The sequence below is a fragment of the Apis mellifera genome, linkage group LG5, assembly GCF_003254395.2.
Source record: "Apis mellifera strain DH4 linkage group LG5, Amel_HAv3.1, whole genome shotgun sequence".
NCBI classification, from domain to species: Eukaryota; Metazoa; Arthropoda; class Insecta; order Hymenoptera; family Apidae; genus Apis; species Apis mellifera.
In genome coordinates this window covers 7605292-7625851 of record NC_037642.1, presented here as the reverse complement: position 1 = coordinate 7625851, position 20560 = coordinate 7605292, and the positions used below count along the sequence as shown (strand labels likewise).

General features: G+C 37.8%; 4 protein-coding genes across 5 annotated transcripts in view; 1 reads left to right on the top strand and 3 right to left on the bottom strand.

Annotated features, from left to right (window-relative positions):
* LOC552079 (homeobox protein homothorax) overlaps positions 1 to 12389 on the bottom strand; it is a 479885-nt gene extending 467496 nt beyond the window's left edge. The window contains exon 1 of the mRNA XM_016912223.2: positions 12339 to 12389. The gene's annotated coding sequence lies outside the window, so the exon portion shown is untranslated. The remainder of the gene's footprint in view (positions 1 to 12338) is intronic.
* Positions 12390 to 13646: 1257 nt separating this feature from the next.
* Positions 13647 to 15719, top strand: LOC408834 (beclin-1-like protein). 2 transcript variants are annotated; one of them, XM_392365.5, is made up of 5 exons: positions 13647 to 13853; positions 14131 to 14291; positions 14445 to 14857; positions 14929 to 15417; positions 15494 to 15719. In XM_392365.5, the coding sequence occupies exons 1-5, from the start codon at positions 13742 to 13744 to the stop codon at positions 15609 to 15611; spliced, it is 1293 nt and encodes a 430-aa protein (XP_392365.1). In that variant the 5' UTR covers positions 13647 to 13741; the 3' UTR covers positions 15612 to 15719. The 2 variants fall into 2 exon arrangements, with proteins under 2 accessions (XP_392365.1, XP_006564795.1); XM_006564732.3 differs by having other exon boundaries at positions 13680 to 13857.
* Positions 15608 to 17011, bottom strand: LOC408833 (uridine diphosphate glucose pyrophosphatase). Its single transcript, XM_392364.6, has 3 exons — positions 16469 to 17011; positions 16100 to 16173; positions 15608 to 15929 (listed from the first exon to the last, which is right to left on the bottom strand). Exons 1-3 carry the CDS (start codon positions 16909 to 16911, stop codon positions 15772 to 15774), a joined length of 675 nt encoding a protein of 224 aa, XP_392364.4. The 5' UTR covers positions 16912 to 17011; the 3' UTR covers positions 15608 to 15771.
* On the bottom strand, positions 16911 to 20379 carry LOC107964493. The gene has a single exon (XM_016912356.2). The coding sequence runs from the start codon at positions 20351 to 20353 to the stop codon at positions 17222 to 17224; it is 3132 nt and encodes a 1043-aa protein (XP_016767845.1). The 5' UTR covers positions 20354 to 20379; the 3' UTR covers positions 16911 to 17221.
* Positions 20380 to 20560: the final 181 nt, after the last annotated feature.

Here is a 20560-nt window from a genome sequence, read left to right as displayed (position 1 = left end):
ATATATGTCACCATTCCTTTCCCTATTATCGATCGGCCTCGTTATTTTCGACCCATTGTAATTAATAATTCTCGAAATTACATATGGAAATTGGTGATATCCTTCGATATCCGGCTGCGAGTCCACGCAATTATTTACACGCCGTGATCGGATTGCTGCATTAATTTTTCGCCGTGACTGGTCGAATATAATTTGTCCATCTCTCTCTCTCTCTCTCCCTCTTTCTTGGCCAGGTATCCTCGATCTGTGGAACTCGAGGAATTCCTAGACACAGCGACGACGACTGTGTTTTCAACAGGTGTGCCCGGTTCGTCGGTCCATGGAATTATGAAGTCTCGAAACGTGGCAATCGGTAATTATAGGTTTCCCCTCGAAACAGCCGAACAGTTCGAAATGGGAATACCGAATCCCTCTCGTTCTCATTATACGAATCGTTTTTAGATTTTCAACCGTTTCACGGATTCCACTCGAACAGGATAACAGAATTTTATAATCGTCGTTTCTGAATTCTCCTCCGTATACAGTGTACATGCAGTGAATCGAGGGAAATAACACCGCAGAACAGATCCTTTTTTTCGAGGATGGAGGAATTTAAAAAGAAGAACAAAGAGAGACGAATATGCATGAATCTCGAGGAGGAATTTTAGGAGGAAAGATTTCGATTACCATGCTGATGAGCATCCGCGACATCCGTTACATCATGCCAATTCATATTCGACGCGATTCTCGATCGTTTGGAATATTAAAAAAAAGAAATACTTTGATTTTTTTCTTTACTATACTATCGTTGAGTATATTAATATTAAGAGTGATTTTCTTTAATCTCCCCTTTATCTAATTCGATTTAACTTGTTCCACGAGGAAAGATCATCTTCAGAAATTCTCGATTCCTCAGAAAAAAGATTCTTCTCCCGGGAGAAGGAGGATGGAAATGGTCGGTGGAAAGATCCAGGGTGAAAATAGGGGAAAAAATTCAAAATTCTTGGACGATGCGAAGCGAAGCGGGAAGGTTGGACGAGATACACACCGATACGTCGAAAGATCGCATCCGAGGTCGCCTGCGCATGACTTCATAAAAGGATACAATGGATACGAGAGGAGAAAAGGGAGGAAAGAAACAAAAAAGAAGAAAAAACTCGCGGGTTCGAGAAAGGGAGGATGGAGGGAAGGGAAGGGAAGAGAAGAGAAAGCAGCGCGATGGGGATCACCCGCAGGGACGAATAATGGCCGGCAAAATGCGGTGGGCCACCCCTTGCCAAGCTTTTTAAAACGGCGCGAGATCGGCCCTGGGACGGGGGATCGCTGTGGCCGGGCGAAGGGGGCCAGGAGGGTTACGGTCAAGATTTCAGATTTAAGTGGGCAGAGGTAACCCGCAGCCGTCAAATGTGGGCGGACGTTTCACCTGCTGTCAGGGTGAAACCTACCCTGCAGCCTTTCGGCTTCACCGACTCTTTCACCCATTCTTCCACCACCCCTTCCACCACCTCTCGGCTTACTAAACGAAAATTATTTTCCTTCGTTTATTAAATTCACGCTAGATCGTGATTGTTTCGTTTCGTGCGTGGAAAGACAGAATTGCTTCCTCTCCAAGTTCAACGAAATTTTAGGTCGAAATGAAAGAAGCGACGATTATTATTCGAGGCATTCTACCGGTATCGATCATCGACATTGACATTTTATTCTAATATTAACCTTAAATCCGATTTCTTTGTTTTCAGACCCGGTCCCCAGCAAACGAATACACAAAAGAAAATTATGAGCGAATAAAAAAAATTGAATCCTAAGAAAATTTACGGCCTGTCATTCCGAATTTACAATTAACCTACCGGTTGCTGTACCGTTTATTGCACGACCACTAATATTTGAAAATCCTCGATATATGGTAAGTAGTCCTCTACGGCCAATATCCAATTACATTAACTGGAAACGTGAAAGAAAACTCGTTTCCTTTCTTTCGAGAAGTCCATTCAATGAAAAACTAATGGCATTACTCTCGGAGATACCTGAAATTTGTGACGTCATCGGGGCGACACGATTCCTTTTTTCCCCCCTTTTTTCACCGAACAATGATTAATGATACATCCGGTCAGTATTGAGCATTGTCATCGAATCCTCGAGGATTCAACCCAAACAACTCCATTCATCGAGTTTCGCCAAACCGTAAACTACTTGTCAGGTTATAAATGGATGTTTAACGATCGTCAGCGGGGGTTGCTTACGATACGATGCTCGCGACTCGCGTCAAAAAATCCGAGTTAGAAATCGTCGTCGTGTTGCGGATGGAAATTAAAATTCCAGAAATTGGGTTCGGTAGGAATAAACGAGATTGTATACAGTTATTAAAATATTAATCGAGATGGTTTTAAGAAAGATATTTCGTGATACTTTATTTCGAGGGTAAAATAAAAATTCTCTTTATAATCGAATAAAAGAGGAGAATTGCAATTTTGATAATTTTTGTAACGAAAAAGAAAAATTCAATTCGCAAGTTTTAACTTGAGAAAGAAGAAAAAAAAAATGTAAAAAGAACGAGCAAAGTTGAATAATAAAAGTTGAATTCTCAAATTGTTTATAAATTATAAATCAGAAGGAATTTCTCCTAAATTATAGGCTATCGTGCAATGTTTAAAATCTGTGGAAAAAAAATTCAAATATACCGCTATAAATTTTTAAACAAACAATTCCAATTTATAATCTGTTGATTTCACAAGGTGATAAATATCGCTCATAGCCGTTATTTTGCACATTTTAGTAACGTTCATATATTATTACTGCAAATCGAGCAAAGTATTCGAATTCTTACGAGCGTTAATGCGAGTAATAATGCGAATATTACGAGCGTAATTGTGCTTATAAGTAAGTAGATGGCACGTATAAAATACAGGTTAAAAAACCTATTTATACTGAGGTGTATATACATATATATATTTATAATTCAACGATAATTCTTGCCATACCTGCGTTTATTTTTATTTTTATTAAGGAACGATCATCATCTTTTTTTTTACGTAATAGAAATAAGACATTTGAATCACCTCGGTTATTTTAATAGCCATTTTTATTCACCCACCAACGGCTCGTAACGTTCAATATATCTACTCTTTTACCGGCTATAATCGTATCTACCCTTCCCTCCTCTGAATTATTTCACGGATAATAAAGCCTATTTAGATATAAAGATATTTTCAAAATGAAATTTCGTTGGAACACGATATAGAAGACATTCGAACAACGATTGACGATAATTGGACGTTGACGTATCACATATTCATTATTTAAACGGATCAGCTCAAAATCGTCCCCATTCGATCGATAGATTAACGTTCAAAATTAACGTAGACACAAATATTACGCTCAATCAAAAATCCGATCTTCCACGACTCGTCCTCCATTTTCGCGAGATGCGATTTTTCTCGAAAAAACGCCATGTAATGGCTCCTCTAATAACAGCTCGATCACGAATTACGGCAATAAACTCGAACAACAACGATACCAAAATGGCGGTCGCGGTCCCCCAAAGTTTGGGGGGACCCACGTTTAACAGTAAAGCTATCGTCCCCCGCCCCGAGAAGTTAATAATAATCGTAGCCTGGAGGATATTTCCCGCGTATGCAAATACCTACGAGAGAGGAGTCTGTATCGCAATTAGAGTCGCAGCTGCAACCGCTCGTCCGCCTCGTAACTCCCTTGAACATACGTCGCCGTTCCAAGTAAACCAACCGAACACGATACCGCGAGCCCTCTCCACCCCTCTCTCCACTTTCTCGAACCAGGGAGAGAGGAGGATACACTCTGCGTACACGCGCTCCGACTAATGCGTTAAGTGACCGTACGCGGCAGAGAGAGAGAGAAACAGAGCCTTTATCATCGATTTAGTTGACCGTGATGCAGCTCGGACGAACACCTCGCGAGATTTGCGTGACGATCGAGAGAATGCTTTTTGAACTCTGTTGGAATGGATCTAATATTCACATCCTTCGTTATTTCCATATCTTTCTGGATAAGGATAGATTTTTAAACATTGCCACTCATGAAATTTCGACGGACAAAGAGCAAAGATAATCGAAGAACGAGATTATCGGATTGTTGTTCCCTTTTCTAGACTATTAAACGACTATTTTTAATTATTCGAATTTCTTTTTCACGATCCCTTTTCGACAACGAATAAAGATCGCAATCACGCGAAACTTGGATGCTGCAGATGACGATTTTTCCACTGTTCGCAACCCCGTCCAACGAGCAAGCTCGAGGGGGAGAGGAGGCAAAAAGGAGGAAACGGTGTAGCGGGTATACAGGCGTAATACGTTCCGCTCGTTCTCACATTTTATGCTTCGTTAGCGTGCATTTACAGCGGGTCTCGGTTTCGCCGTGCAAACCGACACCGGTTTCCAACGGCAGCCGCGTGCACGGTGGCAGGGCGGACGAGGTGGACGGTGAGGTTGGCGCGGCGTAAAAACACGGCGAAAAATCCTCGATCTCGATCGATATCCTAATAACTTTCTCGGTAATCGCTCCAACGTATCGCGTCGTACCGGGGACCTCGAGGAATCTTTCGAGTGGAAACGGGGGCCCGAGCATCCAATTCCCCGTTTACGAGAAGGTGGGAAGGGGGAGGAGTGCTCATTTGCGCCGCGAAACAGGGATGGATGGAGAGGGGGAGAGGGAGAAAGATTCTACCTACGTGGCTATCTCGGTGTTATTATTATGATAAAATATTTTTTCGCCCATAAATACACGTCCGTGTGGAGAGAGGGGGAGAGGGGGAGAGAGAAACCCCCCGTGGCGAGGCCCACCCGAAGCCACGATCGCGCGTTGCACCACGATAAACGCGCGGTTGCACGTGCGCGCGTTATGAATAAGGGGACGACGAAAACTTCTCGCGATTCTTCTTCTTCTTCTTCTTCGTCTTCTTTCGGGCCGCGATAATGAGTTTCATTGCTCGATCTCGTTCAACGAGAGACGCTCCATCATCTTTCGGATAGTTTGATGACGTTACGAGATATCTGGATGGAATGTCTCGAGTTGAGATTTTTCTAATTTTTTTCTTTCTTTTCTTTTTTATTGGTTTAAGCGATTTGATTCGAGAGAGTCGAATGTGAAGTAATATAATTATAGTAGCCGACGAGATAAAGATACGCGAGAGTTAATAAATATTTATTACTTTTCTTTTTGTTTTTGTAAAATGATCATTTTATATCGCCGCGAAGAAATATTTTCTGTAAAAAAGAAAACACGTAACGCGCGTTATACGTTTCATATTACACGGCGCAATGATATTTTCAATATAAACGATCAAACACTCGAGTATAAGCGTTCGCGTATTTGTAACGTCTCGATTATATATAATATCTCGATATTATCCGTTTTTGTCACCCCGGCTATGCCATGCAAAAGAGATTATAAAAAGAGGAAGGAGAGACATAAAATCAGCGCAAACTACGTAAAATTATTATTCGTTAAAGATAAGAAACTATTTTAGTGCATAAATATATCAGGAATTAATTGAAAATTCCACCGTTCCTGAGAAATCGTATCTCGGTTTACCGACGAATTACCCATAATTATTCGAAAGTGTGCAATAATCAGCTCGCGTGCATAAATACATCAGAAACGAATCGAAAGTTTCCACCTTTCCCAAGAAATCGGCATTACAACTCGTGATACGAGAAACGATCGAACGTTTCGCGCTCGGTGTCGCAACGTCGACGGATCTCATGATCGCCGCGTGACAATACCTCGAAAATTTCGATTGTTCCTTCCTTTATGCAAAATGATTTATTGCTTCCTTCAACCGTGGTTTTGTGGTTTTCGCCCGAATCTAAAGATAAGAGACTGCCAAGATAAAGTCCTCTCCTGCTCTCGAATACTTCGTTATTACCCGTTCAATTTTTTTATTTCCATTATATTTTATCGTATCACGCGATCTTATGTGCAGATAATAATTCTAAATTCAGAATCGATCGAATCCTTTATCCTTTTTAGGATAAATTTTTGACATTATTAAATAAAATTCTTGAAAAATACAAATACCGCGAGTGTATCGAAGAGATTCGATGAGATTCGAAAAAAAATAACAGCAAAAAGCTAGACTCTTCACTTTTCAATAATTTCTCACAATCAACAATATTTAAATAACTTTCATAATTCCACATTTATTCCTACATAATTGAAAAGATCAACATTTAAAATATTCCCAAAAACTTTATCATATCCATAAAACCAATATTCTTTTAATTCATCCAATCACAATGAAAACCTATCCTACATTCCCTTCCCACTTATATTTCGTAAGCCGACGATTCGAAAAATCAGCTGGCAAATAATTGTTCAAGCGTACTCCATAAAATCGCGTTTTCCATCAACAAGACGACAAGGGGCAACGATCTTAATTTCCACCCGTATCGCAAAGCAAATCTCGGTTTCAACGCGGGTTCCCGAACATCCGACACTCGATGGAAAGCAGCGGGGGTGGGATTAATAAATTAATAGGGGGCGCGTTATTATTGCCCAGGAACATCCCTCCTCTCCCTCTCCTTCCCTTCCCCCCGAGCAAATCGCGCGGACAAGCGTGCCGGTAGAGAAACGTGGCAACGGTAACGCCGCCGCCGCGGCCACGGTTTATTTAACCAAAGGGTTTACATCAGACGATCGAATCCGTGGCACGGTTGGCCGAGGCCCGGGCTGGCCAAACATTCGGCGACTCGTGTTTACACCGCAAGTATTTATGGGCCACGATCCGCCCACGAGGAGAGCACGGTCTCGTTTTCGGAATTCGGAGCATCCCCGCCGTGAGTGGATCGAGAGAGAGAGAGAGGAGTCAGGATCTCTACTATACCGTTTCTGACCCCTACTGAGGATAGCGGGGGGATGTCCCGGCGCTTCCAGAACCCCGACCAGAAATCCTGAAACTCGATGCCTCGAGTAGGGCTGATTTGATATGTATAACAGATAGGTGTGCTACGAGTGTTGGATCGGATCGCCGATAATTAAGTGGAATTAAGAAATGATTATTATTGGGAATTTCGATTTTGGACACGATGATTCATGAATTAGGACGAAAGATGTAAGATTCGATTGAATGGAAGTAGAAGGAAACGATTATAGAAATTATATTTATTTGAGGATTAACGTGAATAGAAATTAAAAGATGTTTTCGAACGAAATAGAAAAGTGTATAAGATACACTCTCGTATAAAGCAATAAACTTACTATTCCTTTAAAATTTACCAAAATGACGAATGAATGTTGAAAATTTGATACGATCTTCCGAATAAACGATATCATTAAATTAAATATCGCGCACTTCTCTTCAATTATATCGAATTTTTTTTCCGAAAAGATCTGCACGAATCTATAAATATAAATTTCACCCTCTCTCTCTCTCTCTCTTTTCAATAAATCACAAGGATGGTAGAGGATTTCGGGGAGGATTTTTTCCCAATCGTAAGTCATCGATGTAAAAGCGGCAGTTTTGACAGAATAGAGAGTGTATAGGAGGGGGAAGGGGAGGGAGTGGAGAGATCGGTCGATATCGCGAGGGAACGGCAATTTGGCTGATGGGGAAAACAGATGAGTTATGTACGAGATAATAATTGGAAGATGAATGCGACCTGATACGCGTTTCCATACTATTTGACGCGCGCGTTTCAACCGGCGAAAAAGCGTGGAAAAATGTTTATTTTCGCCCGGCTAGCCACCTCTAGCACGGCCGAACAAAATTTCTAACGGCAAAGAAAACAAATCACTCCGAATTCGATCTGTATATTTTGTCGGGTTACGCAAATACCCGGGGATCCGCGTGCCGGACGCCCGCGTTTTCCACCGGATAGAACGGTTGAATATCGTCTCGTCTCGAGCGAGCGCTCGTTTTCTACATTTTTTTTCGTCCAGCCTCTCCCTTTTTAAGTTCGTACGAAAAATTTTTTCCAACGGAATTTTAATTTCGACGATACAGCTATATGATTGTTCTTGGAAATTTTCCAAGAATGATGCAATTATAAATTCTAATTTCAGTTTTCAGAAGTTGTACAGCGGTGAAATTGTGAAATGAAATGAATGAGGATGAATATATTGAAAGAGTTTGAAAATTCTAATTCGATAAAGAAACAAGGACAAATTTTTATATTTCGTTTCGAGTTAAATGTAAGAATTAAATTAGATAACGTTTGAAAGTAGGAGAGAACGGATAATAGAAATTGTGGAAATTGTGGGAATGGAAATCGCCATTTTTTTTACCGTTAATTCTTAATGTATCGTTGATATGAGGCAAATATTCAGAGACGATTCCTTTTATCGTATTTTTTCACTGCTGTCGAATCGCTATCTTTACCTTAAACCTCGATGCACCGAAAAAAATCCGAGCAATCGTGATATTTATGTGTGTGCTATGCGTGCCAACCGAATAATATTTAATTATACTATCTCTGTTTGTGGAAAGAGGTTGATAAACGTCAAGAACCGTTCGTTTCAAACCAAACAAATTTCTACTCCATATTTTGCAGTTACGTCTCGAATAAGAGATTCCCTTAATGCAAACTTATTACAAAATTTAGCTTTTCGCCGTACAATTTCTTCTTGTGACTCGACTTGAAAATACACTTAATAATCCCTAAACTTTTCTATATGCCAAATATAATAATTATAATAACCATTTCCAAAAGAAACAAATTCAATTAATATATATCCATAATCTATGTATAAAAAGATTAAAACCTACCCAAAATAAGAAATAAAACCGAGAAATGGTATATAAACGTGGAGGGAAGGAAACATCGATCGAAGAAAATCGGCGGAAGGGAAGGAGATCCTTTTCCTCGAGCCCCTATCGCTAATTGATTCGTAAGGAACGTGGAGTAACGAGCCCACGCGGAATTCCATCCGCGTTAGAACGTGTAGAACATCTAGGTGTGCAATAATTGCCGAGTTTCCCGGCGGTGGCCGGCGTACGCGCAATTATCCCAACTCTGTTTCGCCGCGGGAAGATCTATGGGACAGTTGACGGTGGCTCGAAGGCGAAATACAATCGGCGGGCCTCGCGGCACCGGCAATTATACGCGATTCGCGTAATCGTAAAACGAAACGTTAAGTACGGAGAGCTTGCGTTATTTCCGAGTGGCGAGGCGAAAACGTTACGCCTGAGCGTAAAGCGGCGTAAATCAAGCGGAGGCCTTAGAGAGGAGGACGTGGTATACGAAACGCGAGGGGGGGAGGGGAGGAGGGAAAACTCGAGTGGCCGTGCGGCATCCTAATAATTGCGCGTGTCCACGACGGGGAATAATTCACTTGGAGGCCTCTCGTTTCGACCATCGTTTCCTCTCCGCCGTCGCGTATATCTATTCCTACAATGGAGATTCTATCGGGTGTCGAAGTAACAATCCTTGGGAAGATTCCACGCGAGACCGATCCCTCTTTTGGATTCGCCAGATATATATGTATGTATGTGTGTGTATGTATTTCTTGGATTAGATTAGATTTGTCGTGGTGGATTGATTTGAACCTTAGGGTAATGCTGGATGTTTGAAATTTTGGCGGATTTAAAAGTTGAAAGTTAATGAATAAAAGTTTGATTAAAATAATCGTGATAACATCGGGATACGAAAGTAAAATAATGAATGTTTATAAATAACGTGTTTGTAATCGAATTACGTAATGGAAAAGAACAACGCTTGGTAATTATAAAAATATAAAATAATATGAATTTCAATAGAGTTTGTGGAATAGGTATACGTTTTTTATGTAACGAACGAGTCGTTTCCTGTTTATTTTAACTTGATTATTCAGTGCTCGATGTATTTTTTATCTTTAAGTCATCTACCAATAGGGAGTGGCTCTAATATGCCAATAAGTATTGGCAATTAGGTATATCGTTTCTATATTTTGAATATTGAAAATGTAACAATTATATCAGCAATGGATAATAATTTCGATTCCTAGGTAATAATTTTCATTCCTTTCTTTTTTCTTTTAATCCAAGACTCGAAGATTGGATGATAAATTTATATATATTTTTTTTTTTAATACGAAGGGCTTATTTTAATACGATATTTGATTTGAAAACGTAATGAAATAGCTAAGATACCACGAATTTTTATAGAATATTTGAAACGGAATAATTATATAAACGTGAAGCATCGATGTACAACGAAGGCGGATTCATAAACCACCAAGGTCCGCGCTACTGTGACATGATCGGTTCGTGTAGCGAAGCGAAAAGGGTCGGCTCGCGGTCAAGATACCAGCTGTATTACGTCACCGGTCACACAGGTGCGATGCGAGTGCGCGGCTACCCCCGAAGATGAAGAAGGTGGTCGAGCGGAAAGAGGAGTTACAAAGAAGCGCGACTGCGAGAAGTATAACGCGAGCACGAACAAGAGAAACAAAGTACGCGGATCAGATAGGGGAGGACGGAGGAGGAACGAGAGGAAAAAAAAAAAAGAAAAAAGAATAAAGGAAGAAGTGGGGGAGAAAAAGGAAAAAAATAGAAACGACGAGAAGACGAGGACACGATGTCGTCGAGAAGAAGGAAACGAGCGAGCGAGCGAGCGAGCGAGCGGAAAAGAAGCTTTGTGAGCGTAAAAAGACAAGAGACCACGGTGCTCCGCCCCAGGTACACGAGCAACATGGCCGCTGAGGGACGGATTGGTGGAGGCCAGCCACGATGCCGACGTCGCCGTGACGCCCGCGCTTCACTCACCTCGACTCAAACTCAACGGTCTTCGCTCCTATCGGCCCCTACGGCACTCCTCCGCTTGAAACGGTCGCCGCCCACCCTACGCCACTCTTCCCTCCAATCCCTACTCACTCCTTCCCCTTTTATTTCACGTTCCACATCATGCTGTCCCTCTCCCTCTCTTTTCCCTTTCTCAATCTCTTCCTCTCCCTTTCCCTTTCCTCGACTTTCTCGTCTTCGTCGTCTCTCTTTGTCTTTCTACCCGTTTCGTCGTATCTCTCCGTCTCTCTTCCTTTTCTCAAAGGATCTCCTCCGTCGATAACCCTCTCCCTATCACCCACGCGATATACGCGACACGATTCACGCACAACGCACTCACACGTGTTTAGTCGAACGATGTAAATTGTAAGCTCGCCGATGACACAGGTAATCGCGTAGGAAGATTCGCGTCAAGGAAATCGTTAAACGAGGACGTTGCATGGCTTTTTCACGCGTACGTCGATCCCTCTTTTACGATTCGAAAGAGTTCTAAAATACAATGATAATAAAAATCGTGGATAGGATTCATTAAATTGCGTTTTAAGGGAATCGTTGTTCTGTCGTTCGCTACATATAACGAACGAGTGATTAAATTTCAGTTATGATAGTCTTATATCTGAACAGGTTTGCTTCGAACTATGCATGGATATATAAATGATAATTGAATAACAATTTTCAAAATCGGAGAACAGATCTATGAAATATTGCAATGAATGATCATCGGAAGATGATCGCAATTGCATTCCCGCGTAATTGGTTGCCATTCGTTTTTAATAGCGCCGCACAGCGACGATAAGTGGAAACGTAGTACCACGTGCGCGGATGCAAATGCGCTGAACATCGATATGCGCATTTAACCTATCATATTACATAACTTTATTTATTCCATGATGTCATGTTCGCTATACGGTGCACGGTGATTCTAACGAAGCTCTAACGTATAATCGATGCATATTTATATTCTTGCATGATAATGCAGAGATTATTAGTGAAGTCTATTTGTATGCACAATTGTGTTGTTTTGAAATTACACGAAAATGATTGATTATTTAAAATGATTCGAAAATTCTAAGTTTTTCAATAAAATGGTTATTGTATAACTTTGATAAATATCATTATTTTACGAATAGAATATGTTCGTTACAGATGTTTTATAGCTTTAAATTGTCTATTATATATCCCTTGAAAGTAGCTACAGAAATTAACGTAGAGATGATTGGCAGTTGAGTCAGCGATTCGTTGCGCTACTCAAACTATCGTGTTAAAAAAGAGAACTAACGAAACACTTGCATAATAATTCATCGTATCTAATACTCGAGATGACAAAAGATCGTTGCTATTATTAGAGAAACATAAACACAGTTTCTTAAAATTACACGAAAGTTTAATGTAATTGCATTTAAGAAATACCGATTGTTATGACGTAGTTAATGGACTGCGATGATAAATGTCCATGAAACGTTAAAGTTATATAGGTAGGATGATAAATGTAATTGAAAAGCTACCTGTTGATTCGAACATGTTCCCCGATATTCATAAACTTTATATAAAGAAATATTACGCGAAATGAATATTTGAGATATAAAAATCATGCATATATATCAATATCATAATTAAATAATGAACTCACTGTGTGAATCTGTCTCCTCGAGCATCGCGATTTCAGATTTGAAGTATGGCGGTTTTTCTTAATCTGACAACGGTCTGAAAAATTGAAGCAATATATCATTATAAAGTATTGTATTTAAAAAATAATAAGAAAAAAATAGTTATTGTGATTACCTCTTACTTTCTGTCGATGTATAATAAAGATTAAATTATAATTTATAACACTTTAACACTGTAAAAGAACGAACGAAACTTTTTTTGAGCGCGCGACAAACAACGAACTATGACTAAAAGTTTATTAATAACGCCACTAGGGTGCAGCACTTAACAAGAAAGCTTGTGCTGCCATCTGTTGTAACTATGATAAATTAATTTAAAGAATTTCTAAAATATATCTATTTTCTTAATTTTTTCTATTTATCTTTTTTATTTTTATAATTTATAATTTATAATTTAATTTATAATAAATATGATTTATAGAATAAAATAGTTATTTTTTGGTTAATCGGTTATTTTATTTTAAAATATCTTTCTAAAATAATTCAAGAGATGGCGCTAATCTTTTATTCTTATTCAAACGTATAGACAGGAAATAGAATAAAAAGAAAAAAAATAATTGTTTTTCTTTATTAAAAGAACTTTAAATTTCTTTTCAATCTAGATATCATAAAATATCGTTCGATCTTAAAAAAAAATCAAAATATTTCTTTATAATTTATATACTACAATCTAATATCTCATATAAAATTAAATCAAAATTAATTCAAAAAACATAATAAAATGAAAATTTATGTTTATTTTTCATAATTTTAGGAATTGAAAAAAATATTATTCATCATTTTATAAATTTTCTTTAGCTTCAATTATTTAATTGGAAATTCTACTGATTTTTAGGGTAATATTGAAAATGTTGGCCAACTTGGTTACTAAAAAATATTTATAAAATATATTTTATGAAATTTATTGTACTTTTGTAAATTTTATTGTAGTTTTTTTTTATTATAATAATATTAAATATTAAAAATTATAATAATTATTAATTTTACTTATTCTATCTTTAAAATTTAATTTGTTACAAAATCGTAATTTTTTTTAATACACCATAGTGCTATATTATAGTATATATAGTATTTAAATTAATTAAATCTCTTTATTTATTATAATTTTTAATTCATAATTTTTCTTAATATATATATTTTTTTTTTTTTGCTTATATTTTAATTATAAATATTAAATCTTATAAATTAAGCATAATTATAGTGGGTAATAAAAAAAGACGCCATAAGTAAACTATTTGCGCCATCTTGCGGAGCATCATAGAAATAAAATCAGCTGACCCTGTCTTCCTAGCGTCAAATACGTATTTATAAATAGTGTGGCGTACCAGTTCATTGGAAGTTGAAGTTATTTTTTAATCGTCAAAAAATGGTTGATATAAAGAGTAATGTAAGTTTTGCGTGTCAACGATGTCTACAACCTCTCAGATTAGATCCAAGTTTTTATCATCTGGGAGAACATACTTTAGCTGAACTTTCACGTAGGTAATTTCTATTTCGAAATATACAATTTTATAAAATTCGTTACTCATTTAAGAAGTAAAATGAAAGTCTTTTTCTCTTAATTATATTTTTTAATTACATCGTTCTATGAGTTTTTGATAATCCATAATTTATTTATATTTTAAAAACGTATTTTTACGATTTATATATAAAATATATATATAAAATAATTATTGTATTATACGGATTTATATAAATTATGTTTTATAATATATTTTATATAAAAATTCATAATATAAATTATAATAATAATAGTTCCCATCCAACAACAAGTGATGGGTGAATTAGAACCTCAAACTGGAAGTATGGAACATTTAGTACCTCCATTTAAATTAACTGAATCTGCAAATGGAACTAATGGATTCATGTTAGTTGGTGACTCTGGGGAAACAGAAAGTTTGAGCCATCATTTAAAGGTATTATACATATATATTTATTTATTTTTTCACTTGCTATATATTTATTTATTTATATACTCGTTTGTTTATTGATTTATTTAATTCATTTAATTATTATAGTCTTTTATTTATTAATTTATATAAAATATTAACGTGCTCTTTTTATTTAAGGTACGGGCAACATTATTTGATATTCTCAGTAGCAGTAGCTCTGCTGATCATCCACTCTGTGATGAATGTACAGATAGTCTTTTATTACTAATGGATCAACAATTAAGAATGACTGAAGGAGAATGGTCAGATTACAATGAATATTTAAAAAAATTAGAAATAGAACAACAACATCAAGGCCATGAAGATATAGAAATGGAAACTCTTACCAAAGAATTGCAAGATGTGAAATCAGAAGAAGAAAGAATGATAAGTGAATTAGAGGCATTGAGAAAAGAAGAAATTGCAACTAGAAATGCTATAGCTCAACAAGAAAGAGAAAGGGAAAGATTACAAAGTGAAGAAGAAAGATATTGGAAGGAATATTCAAAACACAAAAGAGATCTTATATTGGCAGAAGATGAATACCGTAGGTAATAATAACATGTTGTATTAATTTATATATTTTATTATTCATTTTTATTAATAATAATTATTTAATTAGTTTGGAATGTCAATTAGCTTATGCTGCTTCACAACTAGAAAGATTGAAGAAAACAAACGTTTTCAATGCTACATTTCATATATGGCATTCAGGACATTTTGGAACTATAAATTCATTCCGGTTAGGCAGATTACCAAGTGCACCAGTGGATTGGAGTGAAATAAATGCTGCTTGGGGACAAACAACTTTACTGTTAACAGCTCTTGCTAGAAAAATGAATCTCACATTTAAACGTTTTCGTCTAGTGCCATTTGGTAATCATAGTTATATCGAAGCTTTAGATCAACACAGAGAACTTCCATTGTATGGAAGTGGAGGATTCAAATTTTTATGGGATACAAAGTTTGATGCAGCAATGGTAGCATTTCTCGATTGTTTACAACAATTCAAGGAACAGGTAGAAAAAGGAGACAGTGGATTTTGTCTTCCATATAGAATGGATCGTGGAAAAATAGAAGATTCTGCAACAGGAAATTCTTATTCTATCAAGTAATTATAATTGTTAATTATTTATTAATTATATTTATAATCTTTAAATACATATAATATATATTTCCTGTTTTAGAATTCAATTTAATTCAGAAGAGCAATGGACCAAGGCATTAAAATTTTTGTTAACTAATTTAAAATGGGGTCTTGCTTGGGTTAGCTCCCAGTTTACAAAAGATGAGGCTGAACATTAATTTTATGCTAGTTTATACAGATTCATCCTTCTTGTCTTAATCATACATCTCTTTTACATTCTCTTATGTACATACACATTATTTGTAAATAAATCAGTTAAAGGATAATGCTTTTATTTAGAATATGATTAATATTTAATTTGAACAAGTTTAAAAGATATTAAGAACAATATTCAGGTTTATTAGCTAAAAACCAAGTTATACCATATAGTAAACATGGTGGACTTTGTACTTCTTCAGAATTGATGTATTCTTTTACTTCTGGAATGCTTAATTCCACTATTTCGATCAGTTCTCCTTCAGCTGCAGAACCTCCTCCTTTAATTTGAGGAATTATTACTTGAGGACAAGGAACAAAATTTCTTCAAAAATATTTTATTGAATATTATGAATTTATTTAGAGCTATATCATCTTTTATGAAATATATTATTTTAATCGTAAAGCAATCTTAAAAATTATATTTATATATATATTTATATTAGCTTACCAGGATGAGTATGCATTTCATCTGTAACTTCTACATAGAAAAGTGTCTGCTTGCAGACCAAAGTGGAAACATACCTACAATCAATCCATAACAAAGTAAATAACTAAACATGATGATAAATTATAAATATATTTATTCTTATCTTTTTTAGTAAGACACATTTTACAGAGGAATAGAAGCAGAAAGAGAAGAAATACATATAATTTAAAAAAAACAAGATGACACATGCACTTGCAAACTACACTATTCACCAACATTTCACTTATTATTTCATTTAATATAATAAGAAAAAACATTAAACAACTTTTTAATGTATAACGTAATAATACTTTAGCATTTTAATAAATTATTAGTTTGCCATTGACACACCTGCAAGTAATGATATATTTAAAGGCTTCCAATGGTGCTTCATATCCGCATTCTTCTCGTAGTTCATCTTTTGCAATCTCGACAAGTGGTTTATTCTTATCCACGATACCGGCGCAAAGTTCCAAGGTTAAACCCAATGATGGTGGATATTGTTTAAGATCTACCGAGCCATATTTCTCCGGTATAAATGTATAAAAATATGCTGGACGATATTGACGAACAAATACGAGTTTTTTTCGGCTGACGTTGAAAATAATTATATTGACACCATCATGTGCTTTTACCACATCCCAATCTTTATGTTCGCCATTTTGTTTAAAATATATCCTAACCGGTCTGATCCATGGTGAATTTGACGGACATTTTGCAATACGCAATTCTTGCACATCGAGCATTTTTTTTCTTATACTTTCATTTTGCTTTTCTTGTGTCTTGATATCCATTTTTTACGTACTGTAAAAACTTTGATATTTCACTCGATTCAATAGTTTAACTCCAGTCGGTAACGTTTCGATGGACATGCGCAACAAATACGTGTAGATGCCGCGCTCAACACTAAATCGAAACGCGCAGTCTCAAATATGTACGAGAAATTGTTTATTTAAAAATTATTTCATGCATTAGATAAAAATAAATCTGCGCTATCAAATGATATCAATCTTTCTATTAATATATCTTTCAATGTCTTATATCGAAATCATATCACAATTGTATTATAATTTCCCTTGTTCCAAGTATTTTATTTGGTAGTCTCTATTTTTTAACAAAAGTCTTAGACTCTTTCTTTAATTTTTTTTCCCTTCTCACACCTCTTCTGCTCTTTTTCTTAAACTCTTCCGCTTTAAACGCATCTATAATTTCCTGTTGACGAACTTGAGTATCGACATGAACGACATCAGGTTTTTTGCGATACCTGGTAACCGCCGCGGGAGGAGAGAATTCGATCTCCATATCGGATGCCGTCGAACTAGTCGCGTCTGTATCATCGTCTTTGTTCTTTACGATCTTAAATTGAAGCGGTTTCATCGGTGTAGACAAAGTTGGCTCAGTACTCGTTTCTTGTTTAATAGGATACATCGTTACGTAATAAGTGCCATCTTTTCTATGGATATGCAAAGTCGGTGGAGCTTCTGGTCCTTCTTCCTCTCCTTCCATCTTCGTTTGTTTCTGCATGGATTGATAACTTATAGTTCTTCCCGTTCTGGGTCGTCTCATAGGGCTCTTCTGCCTCGAGGGCAAAGATCTTGCCCGTTCCATTATTTTTACTCCTTTTCGATCGATCTTTCCACGATCGATCTTTCCACGATCAATCCTGCCACGATCAATTTTTCCTTTAGGTTTTCGCTCTTTCTCCTCAATCTCCGGTTTTCCTTTCTCATACTCCAGTTCTTCCATAGTAAGCTCTTTCGCATCTTGCAACATTTCGTACAAATAACGGCCGATAGCGCCCGGTCTCCAACCGATTCGCGGTTTTAATTTTCCCGCCGTGGCCATCGTGTTCCACAACCAACCCATGTTGGCGGGAACTCTCATAGGTATATCGATACAATCTCTGTGGCCAAAATTGATACCAGGATAAAAATCGCCAACGAAGTAAACGTAACGCGTTACTCGCCTGCTAATCGGAATCGGCGGATGCGGGGCAACAGTGCGATCTCCACCTGGTCCTAGCATTTTTCCTCTCTTATCACGACCCATCATTTTAGCACCGCCTACTTGTTGACGACTAGCTATAAGTGACATGTCTTTTTGAACATCGGTCATATTGTCATACTTGGATTTCCCGAGACGTTTCGTAGAATATTTAACCTCTTTCTTCGATTTATGCTTAGATTTCGAGACAGGGCTACGCTTTTTGTCCGTCCGTACCTTGGCGGAGATATGAGTGCTACTCAAGATCACGCTACTATTATCCGAGGGCTTTTTTCTCCTCGATTTGCATCTCGGTTCACCGCAAGGACCCACCTCCGCTTCAATCACAGCAGACGACGTCGCTTCGATCTCCTTCTGTTTCTCTGATTTCTCCTCTTTCTTGTCCTCCTTCTTCCTATGTTTTAACGTAGGTGCGACTGTTAAACCTCCCTCCGGTAAAACAGGTATTGCCTCGCGGACGATTCCCAACCGTGGCGGCACAGTGACTGGTCGGGGAGCCGTATGCGTGTAAGAGGTGAGATGAGCACGAATATCTTCGGGGGGTTTGGTTGGAATGCTACACGGTGCTGTACAAGTAGGAGTTGTCGGTGTTGTCGGTATTGCTTGTGCACCCTTCTTCTTTGGTGCCGGCCGTTCCTGCACGGGCATATAATCTTTGTCGATGTCTCTGCCGAAATACGGGCTCTCGGATGGATCCATTAAACCGAGTCCTGGCAATCCTGGCACTTTTCCAATAGAGTCAACGAAATCTTGAGCATCTTTGAATGCCCTGATCAAACAATCTATCCCCATGCACGGCGATTTCATACACTTGGCGGCCCCTCTCGGCCACTTGGTATCCTTTCCAGGGCAAATGCAAGTAGGTGTCGCCCCGGTCGTTGTTGGTCGAGGCACGCATGCGTCGAAAATGGCTACCACGTCGTTATCCTTGGACAATGTTTTTCGAAGAGGTACCGAGACAGGCGAACCGGAACAGCTGCAACTGCTCATTTCTTTATCCTCACCGCCACCCCCTTCCAGTCGAATTTCGTTATTTTTTTCGTTGTACAAATTGTATTCATTGTCGTAATTGTTCCATCTAAGGCTAGTCGGATCGAGATATATCTGCTCTACGTCTCCACCACCTTTCAGCCTGGTCGGATTGCAACACGTGTGATTTTGTTCGATCGGAAAGTGTAAAGTGTTCATGCAATACGTGTTGAATCGATTTTCCTTGGTAGATTCCATGTTGGGAATTTGCATGTCGTAGGAAGATTCTAGCTGCTTTAATTTGTACAAAGCGGACAGGCTGTTGTTCACGCAGTAAGTATCGATCAACGGATCTTCGCGTTTGTTCTCCTCGTTGAATAATATATCGGGATTTCTCAATTTTATACAGCAAGGATAAGTGCAACCCGAAGGGCATATCATAGGATGGTTGGAACGATCTTTGGGCTGGCAGCAGCAAGTCGGCTCGTCCGGATAAGCTTTGTATATTAATTCTCGATACTTGGGATCGTTGAGCTTTTCGGCCATGGTTAGGGTCTTGAACGCGGGATCCTCGATCGGAATGCGTAGAGGCGAGTCAGGACGTTTCAGTATCGGTTTGTGCGGATCTTCCTCCTTCGGATCTTCCTCTTCCTTTAAACTTTCTGGATAAATATACGGGCACAGAAACTTTTGTAACGGCGAATCCTCGAGCGTAAAGGATTTTCCAGTGAGAGAAAATTGTTCGACGATGGAGCTTCCGAAACATGATAATTTTAGAGTTACGGTTATAGTACCAGATTCTTTCCCGCTATAATCGATCAGATCGAAGGTATCTTTTACCATGCACGAATCGTTCGATTTCTTTTGATTATCTGCGATTTGTTTACACAAACAGGGTGGCAAAGATATTTTCGTCATTCCCAAAAAATCACTCTTCTGCGGGGATTTGACATCTTTGTGGTACACGTCCATGTATAGCGGCGACCATCTCAAAGCCCTGATAAGGCAGCTAGGCGTTTTGGAAAATAAACACGATTTTTTATATTTAGAGTTTACCATTGATTTTTCATCATCCTGACTATCGTCATTAAGTTGTGGGACGCTTATCTCGCATTCCGGCAAATCGATGAACCTTACGTGGACGATTAAATTTTCAACATTGATATCCGGTACTTGAGAATTTAAAGTCACTTTATCGACCAATATCTCGAGCATGTAAAGCTGTTCTCCCTTGGATTTCACGGTTCTCCTTTTCTGAGCCATTTTACGTTTTTTTGTCCCGCCAGTGTTGCACAAGAATTTAGAAAGAAAAATCGCAAACCGCAAGAAAAAAAAAGCGGGAACTTCTGGTAAGATTTTTACCCGTAACGCGCCATTAATTTTGTAATCGTTTTACGGCCAATAAATGTACGAACCTAACCACGTCAATCGTTTAATTTAATGTGTGTCTTTTATGATCACCATGGTAAC